This window comes from Nycticebus coucang, chromosome 9 (assembly GCF_027406575.1).
Source record: "Nycticebus coucang isolate mNycCou1 chromosome 9, mNycCou1.pri, whole genome shotgun sequence".
Classification (NCBI taxonomy): Eukaryota; Metazoa; Chordata; class Mammalia; order Primates; family Lorisidae; genus Nycticebus; species Nycticebus coucang.
The window spans coordinates 24,530,017-24,542,428 of NC_069788.1; the positions used below are offsets into that span (position 1 = coordinate 24,530,017).

At 37.6% G+C, this 12,412-nt stretch overlaps 1 protein-coding gene across 1 annotated transcript in view; it reads left to right on the top strand.

Moving 5' to 3' along the window:
• The window catches only part of BMP5 (bone morphogenetic protein 5), a 135,138-nt gene that overhangs the window by 77,614 nt on the left and 45,112 nt on the right, over positions 1 to 12,412 (top strand). The window contains exon 3 of the mRNA XM_053603457.1: positions 11,094 to 11,242. Within this exon, the coding sequence (XP_053459432.1) occupies positions 11,094 to 11,242 (149 nt within the window). The remainder of the gene's footprint in view (positions 1 to 11,093; positions 11,243 to 12,412) is intronic.

Sequence of the window (12,412 nt, forward strand, 5' to 3'; positions counted from 1 at the left end):
CAAGGAACTTAAGATTTTCTCTTTCATTTCTTCCTGCACCCAACTGTCATTCAGCATAAGGTTGTTTAATATCCATGCCTTTGTGTGGAGTTGAACATTTTTGTTGGATTTGAGTACCAACTTTAATGCCTTGTGGTCTGAGAAGATACAAGGTAAAATTTCAATTCTTTTAATTATGTTGAGGTTTGTTTTGTGTCCTGAAATATGATCAATTTTGGAAAATGTTCCATGGGCCGATGAGATAAATGTATGGAGTGTTCTATATATGTCTATCAAACACAGTTGTTCTAGGGTCTCATTTAAGTCCCTTATATCTTTGTTTAATTTTTGTTTAGAGGATCTGTCCAGCTCTGTAAAAGGAGTGTTAAAGTCCCCTGTCATTATGATGTTGTAGGATATCAAATTGCTCAGACTAATTAAGGTCTGTTATAAGAATCTGGGAGCATTTAAGTTGGGTGCATAAATATTTAGAATTGAATCGTCTTCTTGTTGTATTTTTCCCTTGACCAATATGAAGTGACCATCTTTGTCTTTTTTGACTTTAGCTGCTTTAAATCCACTTGTATTGGGCGGCGCCTGTGGCTCAAGGAGTAGGGCGCCGGTCCCATATGCCGGAGGTGGCGGGTTCAAACCTAGCCCCGGCCAAAAACAAAAACAAACAAACAAAAAATCCACTTGTATCTGAAAATAAGATTGCAACCCCTCTTTTCTTCTAAATTCCATTTGCCTGAAAAATTGTCTTCCAACCCTTAACTCTGTTTTAATTTGTCTTTTGAAGCTAGATGTGTTTCCTGCAGACAGCAAATGGATGGCTTATGTTTTTTAATCCAATCAACCAGTCTATGCTCTTCAGTGGGAAATTCAAGCCATTATCATTTATTAAGACAATTGATAAGTGTGGTTGCATTCTTTTTATCTCACTTTGGGAAAGTCCAATGCTTAATCTTATCTTTTGCATCATTGTGGAAGCTGGGTTCTTGTCCTTTAATTTCTGAGTGCTTACTTTGGTGGTGGTCCATTGTGATGGTCAGTATGTAAAACATGTTGAAGTATTTCCTGTAGAGCTGGTCTTCTTGTGGCAAATTTTTTCAATGTTTGTATATCAGTAAAAGATTTGATTTCTCTGTCAATTTTAAAGCTTAGCTTAGCAGGATGTAGAATTCTGGACTGAAAATTGTTTTGTTTAAGTATATTAAAGGTAGATCACCTTTGTCTTCTGGCTTGAAAAGTTTCATTAGAGAAGTCTGCAGTCACCCTGATAGATTTGCTGCTGTAGGTCAATTGGTGCTTATTCCTGGCAGCTTGTAAAATCTTTTCTTTTGTCTTGACTTTGGACAGGTTCATCACATTGTATCTTAGAGAAGCTCTGTTTGAATTAAGGCAACCTGGGGTTTGCTATCCCTTTGAAAGGAGTGTGTCATAATTGTTGGTGATATTTGAGAAATTTTCATTTATAATATTCTCTAGTATGGCTTTCTTTCCTCTGGGGCATTCTTCTTCCCCTTCTGGGATACCTATAACTCGTATGTTTGAATGCTTCATGAAGTCCCACAAGTCTGTCAGTCAACATTCTACTTTTTCTCTTTTTTTCTGCCTCTTTAACTGTCTGAGTTATCTCAAGAGCTTTGTCCCTCTACCTCTGAGATTCTTTCTTCTGCATGGTCTAATCTATTATTGATACTTTCTATTGAACCTTTAAGTTCCTTAATTGACTGCCTCAATTCCTTTAGCATTGCCATATCCTTTCTATATTGTTCATCTCTTATTTGATTCTGTTTTTGGATTTCCTTTTGGTTATTTTCCACTTACTCAGCAATTTCCTTCATTGTTTTCATCATCTGTATTATAAATTCCCCTTCTTCCATTTCTAACATTTCTTTGTTGGTGGAATCCTCTGTAGTAGCTATCTCATAGTGCCTTGGAAGGGTTGCTCTGGACTGGTGTTTCATGTTGTCAGGATTTTTCTTCTGTGTCTTCCTCATGAGTATTTTCTTTTATCTTTTTCCTTGCCCTAATTTTCCTTTCACTTCTTCTTGCTTTTTAAGTTACCGGACCTTTGACGTAAGGCTTTGATGAGTCCTTTTGGTACAGGACTAAAATGATGAGAAAATTGAAGAATAAGAAGGGGAAAAAAATTAAAAAGAAAAAAGACAGTGAAAAGAGAGGGAGTGAGTAAAAGAGAATATTGACAAAAGGAAGAGAAGCACAGAAAGATGGAGACTGGAGTAATAAAGGTGTACAATAGGGTACATTGACCCACACCTTAAAAATTCCCAACCTCTGGGGGTTCTGGATTGGGCAGTTACCTTGAGGTCAGCTCTTTGCCAGCCTTAGCAGACATAATATCCCACCTTCAACAAATAGAGAGGAAAAACAATAATACTATAAGTCAAACCAAAACAAACAAACAGAAAACCATACAGGATAAAATTGGGGAAAAACCAAATAACAAGGGCAGAAACACTAGTAAAAATGAAGTTCCTATTATTAAAGAAAGCAGAAATGGAAAATTATATTTACACTAGAAAAATTAAGAAAGAAGTAAAAAGAAAGAAAAATCTAGGGGGAAATTTTTGAAATAAAAAAAGAAAAAAGAAACAAAAACAAAGCACTATATACATCTTGCTGAATATTGTGTCGGCAACAAGTGATCTGGGGTATGAGATGCTAATCACAACACTGATACAGCTGTATAAGATGGAGGCTAGAGGCCTCTGCTGACTTCTTTGCCCTCAAACCATGCAGAGTTGAGAGCTTGAATCTCTCCTCAGACTGCTTAAAAGACACTTGAAACAGTTAAACTTGGCTAAGCAGAGGCTTTCCCAGGAAAGCATGTGTCTCTGGGAGCTCTCTTGAAGTGGCTGCCTGCTTATCAAGGGTGCCAAAACTGGCCTCACTCTATGACCCTGAGGACTGAGGCTGCAAGGCAGCTCTCCTACTGCTGAGCACTTAAAGCTTCACTCTTCCCTTCTGTCTCAGTTCTGGCCTTTCGTGCTGTGCACAGTCACTAGATCACTGGCCAAAGTTCTCCCAGCCCAGGCCTCACTCTGAGACCCTGAAGGCAGAGCCTGCAGGGCAGCTCTCCCACAATGGCTGTGAGAGGCCCACAGCTGAACAATGATGGTAGCTGCCTTCAGGCCCAGCGGCTCAGTCTGGGGCCCTAGACAATACTTAAAGTCACCCACACTCTCGCCCAACTTCTCCTAAGGTAATTCAACCAAGTGCCCAAGGCCAAACAACAAAAAAACCCACAGGGAAGGCCTTCCCTGTCTGCAATATCACTGCTGTTATAATTACAGCTGGCAACCACCATGGCCTCAGACCTAACACAACCACTTGCCACTTCTCCAGTGCTTTTATCTTCCTCCTGGAGTCCAGAGTCTCTTGCTGTCTCCCTGCATACCCAATAGGATGTTTCTGGGCAAAGGCCACAAGCCAGAGGTGCCTGGAGTCTTCTCTGCCCTATCTCACCGTGTTCAGTTGCAAAGAAGCTGTTACTTGGCCTCCATCTTACTCCCTCCTTCCTTTCAGTATTTTACAGACTCCAAAGATGTATATGCAAAACTCTTTTCCTGTTCTAATAAAATAAAAATTCTTACTAATAAGTGTATAAGCCAGGAATGGTGGCTCGCACCTATAATCCTAACATACTGGGAGGCTGCGGCAGGTGGATCACTTGAGATCAGGAGTTCAAGACTAGCCTAAGCAAGAGCAAGACTCAGTCCTTACTAAAAATAGAAAAACTAGCTAGGTTTTGTGGGTGCCTACAGTCCCAGCTACTTGGGAGGCTGAAGCTAGAGGATGGCTTAAGCCCAAGAGTTTTAGGTTGCTGTGAGCTTTGATGCCAGCGCAATCTTTCCAGGATGACAGAGTCAGACTCTGTCTCAAAGAAATAAAAAAAATAAAACAAAACAAAAAGCCAAATAAGTAAATACAAACTTATCAAAAAATTGTATATGACTAGACATATTTAAAACTCTGGTTACGATTATGGTCAGATTTGCACAATGTATTTGTATTGAATACAAATGTATGTACATATTACTTATAGTCACATTAAACATGACTATAACAACTTCAAGATGACTTCATTAGCTATAAAGGGAATTATTACACTGACCTATATCATATTCGAGATGAATGGTAAAATTGTAACTAGAAAAGAATAAAGCAATTTTTGCTAATTATAAATTTCCATCAATGTAAATTTACTTTCACATATTTGGTTTTGAAAACATTGCAGTGTTGGCAAATCTATTATGTTCATTAAGACAGAATAATCATGTCCAGGATTATCACTGACACTTTTAAAGTGAACTGTCACTTTAAGTGCTCCACTCCTCCCAAATTAACATGTTGAAGTTATAACCTCCACTAACTTGGAATGGGACCTTATTGGAGAAAGGGTCTTTGCAGAGGTAAATTAGTTGAAATGAGATCAGTAGAATGTATCCTAATCCTGTATGTGGGTATCCTCCCAAAAAAGGAGACATTTAGCAGGGCAAAGCAATATGGCCAAATAGAAATCTGTGGTAATTGTCCCTCCACATCAACAAAAAATTCAATAATAATCTATGTAAGCAAACACCTTCAGAAGAAGCTAAAATCAGGTGAGTGTTCATAATACCTGGTTTTAACATTATATCAAGGAAAGAGGCACTGAAGAGGGCAGAAAAGACAATCCTATGTTCCCCCTGCCACCTCCACCATCCCCTTGCAGTGCTGTACCAACACCTGGGGTGGAGAGAGAATCTGTGTGCGCAGGGGAGGGAGAGTAAAGTGAAGGTGGGACTTTTCATGGAAACGCAGGGCTTCCCTTGCACAGAGGAACACAGAAAAAGGTAGAATTCTACCAGAGCCCACAGAGGGAGCTTTTTAAGACTTGCCCAGCCAGAAGGAATTCCTCAGTCCCCAAATTTGAATTCTGACTAGCGCCACTACTGGCTGACAAAAAGCAGACTGGGGCCTAGACTGAATTTGTAAGCAAGTCAGGTCACAGAATCTGTAGTCTTTGGGTAATTCCTGCAGCTGTGCTGGCTTGGACCCAGTGGATTTGGGATGCATGTGACCCAGTGAGACATTAGCCACAACTGCCAAGCCAATGCCTATGTCACTTCTCCCCCAACTCCAGGCAGTGCAGCCCTGTGAGGGTCTTCTTCCACTTGGGGAAAGGAAAGGGAAGAATTCAGAGCACTCTGTTTTGCAGCTTGGGTACTTCGTCAGCCACTGTAAAATAAAGTACCAAGCAGTCTCCTGGATCCCCTGAGACCAGGCCTTAGTTTCTGGATAACATTTCTGGACCTATCCTGGGCCAGAAGGGAACATGCTCCTCTGAAGGGAAGGACTCTGACTTGGCAGGATACACCACTTGCTGACTAAAGAGTCTTTGGATATTGAGTAAACATTGGAGGTAGCCAGAAAGCAGTCAGTAGATATTTTGGGTGAGACTGAGCTGGCTTCAGGTGTGACTTGGTGCTGGTGGCCACACGGGAGCGCCTAAGTCATTCCCTTAACACACAGAGAGTAAGGGAAGAGAGCGAGAGACTTTGCTTGGTAATCCAGAGAATTCTCCAGTGTCTTTCCCAAGTTCAACAAAGTAGTATCACCATGAGTCTTTAAGAGTCAAAGTATACTTGTCCTGGGGTACCCCAGTGCTGATGCACCTGCAATGACCAAAGACTTAAATCATAACATTCAATTCCCTTTGAGTATCTGGAAAACTTTTTCAAGAACAGGTTGAAACAAGATAATACTGAGAAAATTAGAATAAATACCTAACTACATGAATTTATTTATAACACCTTTAAATATTTTATAATGGGCTCATTGCCAGACTAATAGCTCTTCACAGCAGATGTTAAATCTGCTGAAATGCTTTCAGAATTTCAAAACAATCGTCATACAAATAACTGGAATTCCAGTAAATCTAAATAAATTAGAGTTTAACCCAAAAAGAGTAAATGCACAACTTTCCAATGCTCAGACATTAATGAACATTGAAAAGCAACAAGAATACCCAAGGGAGTGTGATCTCACCCAATGACCAATCCTGGAGCAATGGAGATATGTGACCTCTCACACAAAGAATTCAAAATAGCTGTCCTGAAGAAGCTCAGTTAAATTCAAGACAATATAGACAAGAAATTCAGAAGCGAATCAGAGAAATTTAACAGAGATTGAAATACCCAGATACATAAAGCAAATATTATCAGAGCTAAAGAGGGAGAGAGACTCCAGTACAGTAAGTATTGGAAAACTCAACACTCCACTTTTAGCATCAGACAGATCATTCAGACAGAAAATCAACAGGGAAACATTGGACTTACACTGCACCTACAGACCAAATGGACCTAATAGATATTTACAGGACATTTCATCCAACAGCTGCAGAATTCATGTTCTTCTCCTAACTCATGGATCATTCTCAAGGTTAGACCAGATGTTAGCTCACAAAAAAAGTCTCAAAATACTCAGAAAAAAATTGAAACCATACCAAGTATTTACTCTGACCACAATGAAATAAAACTAAAAATCAATATCAAGAGGAACACAGGAAAAGTATGCAAATATGTGGAAATAAAACAATATATTCTTGAATGAACAGGGATGTCAATGAAATGATTAAGAAAGAAATTAAAAATGTTCTCAAAACAAATGAAAAGAAAAACACAATGAATAAAAATCTATGGTGTACAGCAAAAGCAGTTATAAGAGGAAAGTTTATAACAATTAAGTGCTGGCTTAGTGCCTGTAGTACAGTGGTTATGGCACCAGCCACATACACCCAGGTTGGCAGGTTCAAACCTGGCTGGGCCTGCTAAACAACAATGTCAACCATAACAAAAAATTGTGGTGGGCACCTGTAGTCCCAGCTACTTGGGAGGCTGAGGCAAGAGAATCACTTAAGCCCAAGAGTTTGAGGTTGCTATGAGCTAGGATAGTACAGCGGCACTCTACCAGGGGCGACATGGTGAGACTCTGTCTCAAAAAGAAAAAAAAAAGTTAAGTGCTATACATCAAAAAAGTAGAAAAATTTCAAATAAACAACCCAATGAGGTCTCTCAAAGAATTAAAAAAACAAGAGCAAACCAAACCCAAAATTAATAGAAGAAAAGACATAATAAAGATCAGAGCAGAAATAAATGAAATATTAAAAAATATACAAACAATCGACCACAAAAAGTTGGTTTTATAAAAAATAAAAATTGATGCACCCTTAGCCAGACTAAGAAAAAAAGAGAGAAGACTCAAGTAACTAAAATCAGAGATGAAAAAGGAAATATCACAATCAATAATAGGGAAACCCAAAGGATCATTAGACTTCATGAGCAACTCTGTGTCAATAAATCGGAAAACAAAAAGGATATTTATAAATTCCTAGATACATGTAATCTACCAAGATTGATCCAAGAAGAAATAAAGAGCCCAAATAAATCAATAATGAGATGGAAATAGTAATCAAAAGTCTACCATCAAGGGAAAGTCCAGGACCTGACCATTTTAGTAAAAACTATTACCAATCCTAGTTTAACTATTCCAAAAAAAAAAAAAAATCAAGGATCAAGGAATACTTTTGAACTTATTCCAGATGGCATGTGTCACTCTAAGAACAAAACCAGACAAAGACACAACAAAAAAGAAAACCATACATCAATCTCTCTGATGAACATAAGAGCAAAAATCCTCAAAAACAACAAAAAAATAGCAAACCACATTTAACAACACATTAAAATGATTATTGAACATGATGAAGTGGAATTCATCCCAGGAATACAAGGATGGTTCAACATACTCAAATTAACCACTATCCTGCATCATGTCAACAGAATGACTGACAAAAATCCTATGATTGTTTTAATGAATGCTGAAAATCATTCAATAAATTTGACATCCTTTTAGACAGAAACTCTAAAAAACCTGCTTACAAAGGAACTGTCCTCAACTCTAACAGCCAGATATGATAGACCCACAGTGAGTATGATAATGAAAGGAAGAAATCTGAAAGCCTCTCCTCTTAAAATCTGGAACAAGATGAGTATGCCCACTTTCACCACTATTATTCAACATAATACTGGAAATTCCAGCTAGAACAATCAGATAAGAAAAAGAAACATAGGGCATCCAAATTGTAAAGGAATTGGTCAAATTGTCCTTTAACATGATATGATCTTATATCCGGAAAGCTCAAAAGACTACATACGTTCACACACACACAAACTATTAGGACTGACAAATTTAGTAAAATTGCAGTGTGCAAAATTACTATACAATGATAAGTAGAATTTCTATATCCAACATTAAACAATTTGAAAAAGAACCAAGAAAACTATCACATTTACAATAGATACAAATAAAATAAAATACCTAAGAATAAACTTAACTGACAATAGATACAAATAAAATAAAATACCTAAGAATAAACTTAACTGACAATAGATACAAATAAAATAAAATACCTAAGAATAAACTTAACTGAAGAAATGAAGAGTCTCTGTAATGAAAACTAAAACCCCAATGAAAGCAATGTGGCAGGACACACAAAAAATGGAAAGATTCCATGCTCATGCTTTGTAAGAATCAATATTATTAAAATGTCCAGACCCATCTACAGATTCAATGAAATCCCCATAAAAATACCAATGACATTCTTCATAGTAATATAAAAAATAATTCTAAAATTTATTATGTAACCACACAATACCCAGAATAATCAAAGCCATCCTGAGCAAAAAGAATAAACTGAAGGACTCACATTACTTGACTTCAAATCATACTACATAGAAATGAAAATAGCATGGTACTGGAATAAAGATAGACACATAGAAACTGAACAGAAAGCCCAGAAATAAACCTGTCCATCTTTGGTGAACTTATCTTTGACAAGGTGCCAAGAACATACAGTGGGATAAGGATAGTCTTTTTTAGTAAGAGGTGCTAGGAAACCTGGATATCCATATACAAAAAAAGAAACTAGACTCTTATCTCTCACTATATGCAAAAATAAAATTAAAGTGGATGAAAGACTTAAACCTAAGACCGGACCCCTGGAATTACTAAAAGCAAACATTGGGGAATGCCTCGGGACATTGTTCTGGACAAGGACTTCTTGAGTAATACTCCCCAAAGCACATGCAACCAGTGAAAATTAGACACATGGGTCCACATCAAGCTAAAAAACTTCTTCACCACAAAAGAAATAATCAATAAAGCAGAGACAACACATAGAATGGGAGAAAATATTTGCAGACCACCTGTCTGACAGAGGATTAATAACTAGAAGATATAAGAAGCTCCAACAATCCAATAGGAAAAAAGTCAAATAATCAGATTAAAAAATGGGCGAATGATCTGAATAGACATTTATCAAAAGAAGTCACATAAATGATCAACAGGTAGATCATTAGTCATTAAGGACATGCCAATCAAAACCATAACAAGCTATCATCTCACCCTGGTAAAAGTGGCTTTCATTAAAAAGACAGTAACAAACCCTGGTGAGGATGTGGAGAAAGGGGAACCTGTACACTGTTGGTGTGAATGTAAATTAGGGCAACCACGATGGAGAGCAGTATGGAGTTTTCTCAAAAACTAAGCATAGAACTGTGGTATTACCGAGCCATGCTGCTTCTGGATATATAGCCAAATGAGGGGAATTCAGTGTGTCATAATGATACCCGCCCTCCCATGTTTATTGAAGCACTGTTCACAGGAGCCTAGATTTGGAATCAACCTAATTCCAACCTGTTCATTAATGGATAAATTGTTATACCTATATCCAATGAAATATAGCTGGAGAAAGAATAAAATCCTGCCATTTGCAACAGCATGGGTGGAACTGGAAAACATTATGTTAAGTGAAATGAATCAAACACAGAGAGACAAATCTTGCTTTTATAAGCAGTATACTCTTAAATAGATTCAGGCTATCAAGTCACAAAAATGCATAATGGTGTTATTTCTACTTTACTTGAAGAAGGTCCAATATTTTACAATTAACCTCTGTGCCTCAATTTTGTCAATATGAAAGCTGTTCAAAGTCAGAGATATATAAACAACTATCCACCCACAAGAGAGAAAAACACTATTAAGTTCAAGGTAGGGGAAAGGGAGAGGAAGAAGAGAGAGGAGAGGAGGGAGGATTTATAAGCTCTTGCCTAATGGGCAAAATGTAAGGGTATTCAGTCCCTGTTGACCAGCTCAAATACAACTTGAACTTTACCAAACAAGTGTAAACAACATAACTTCATCATTTATACCTTCATATTAATCTGAAAAGAAAACTAAGACGGAGATAGGTAACACTTAGCTCAGAGACTTCATGTAGTAAGGGAATAATAAATAAAATAACTCATGATAGTTGAAAAATATTCACATATTTGTAAATTTTATGCTACATTCAAGGTTCATAAAATATATCCATAAAAATTATTAACAGTAGCACTGTGAGTATTACTCTTGAACTAAAAGTTTATATTTATACCCATTACTGCACCCAGGGGACTTGTAGAAGATGTAATCAGATCATGCTAGATTGTGCCACTCAGTTTATAGGATTTGTCCCTAATACAATTGTGAACTCGCTGACCTTCTCTGGGCTTTGATATCCATACAATCTTTATATAATAAAAAATGGAAAATGTTAGAAAACTATCCCTAAAACAGATGCTTGAATCATATCCTGCCTGTGCTCCATGGGTTTGCATTCATCCAAACCCAAGCAGCTCCTTTCATTTCTGTCTCCATTTAGCTTAATCTTTTGTTTTAGATTCTGCTTACAGATGGAGATTTTGGGCAACGTTGATGGCCAGGGACCCAATTAAGAACACTTAAGTCAGTTCGTAAGGGCCTATGAGAAGAAGGAAAATGGAAATACTTTCAGCAAGATGTTACTAATGTGCACCAGGTTGGGATCAGGAGCTGAGCAATAAAGGGCTCTGCATCTTATTAGTCCTCACTTTGGTCACTGTTCCCCTCGTTTTTTAATTAACTCCTGTTATTTTAAAGAGTGCTTTTGAAATGTTTTCACTTAAGTATAGGAAATGATGATCTTCATTCAAATCTTTGACTTTTTTGTTTGTTCCTTTTCTCCTTAGAGATGCAGATCTGTTCCTGTTAGACACCAGGAAGGCACAAGCTTTAGATGTTGGTTGGCTTGTCTTTGATATCACTGTGACCAGCAATCACTGGGTGATTAATCCACAGAACAATCTGGGCTTACAGCTGTGTGCAGAGACTGGGGATGGTAAGTGCTGAATTTCATATATTTTGTGGGGATTATTTTGAGAGTTATTGCATTTTGTGTGAATTACCCAATATATGTTCTATACTTGTGATATACAAGGTAGCACGTTCCACAGGATCGTGTGATACCATATTAATTATCACAGCGATTTAGAACATATTTATCTAACATAATTATTGTCGGTTCTGGAGTGGAGAGTAAAGAAATATGCACAGCTACTGCACTCAAAGAACTGTTAGTCTGGTGTTGAAGACCCATACGTGAATAAGTAGCACTATTATATAGAATAATATGAAAATAAAGCTACACACAAAGTGCTATGGAGCTATGTCTTAACTGTGGTAGTAAACAGCTCTATACATTGTAAAAATGTATAGAACTACATTGAAGAGTGAATATTACTATATGCAAATTATATCGCAAAATTCGACTAAAGAAAGACTAGGAAACAAAGGCACCACCCATGATACATGGGGGTAAGAAGGATGGAGATGGAACAACAGTCACCAAAAAACTGCAGAAAATAATACGAAGTCAGACCTGAACATATCACAGTATTTGATCAAAGACAACTCTTCCAGAATCACCCGTGGGATTGGTCTATGGGAAATTTTTATTTTATTTATGTATTTATTTATTTAGAGACAGAGTCTCACTATGATGCCCTCGGTAAAGTGCTGTGGCATCACGGCTCACAGCAACCTCCAACTCCTTGGCTTAAGCAATTCTCTTGCTTCAGCCTCCCAAGAATCTGGGGCAACAGGCACCCGCCACAACACCCGACTCTTTTTTGGTTGCAGTTTGCATTGTTGTTTAGCTGGTCCAGGCTGGATTTGAATTCACCTATGTATGTAGCTAGCACTGTAACCACTGTTCTACGAGTGCCGAACTGGAAACTTTTATTTTTAAGAAGCTCCAGATATAATCCTTATGCTCACAAGTATTCCCACTGAGCACCCATGTGCCATGCACTTGGCTAGATTCTGGATATACAATGGTGAGCAAATGCAGATTACTTTACGATATTTGAAGTTGAGTGAGGACCAAGGTAGTGATCACACAGTGATGTTGGTGAATGCGTGTCCCTGTATAACCAGAAGTGTCCAATTGATTGTGAATATTGAATAGTGAGTGGATTTCAGTTACAATCTGAAAGACAAAAAAGATGAG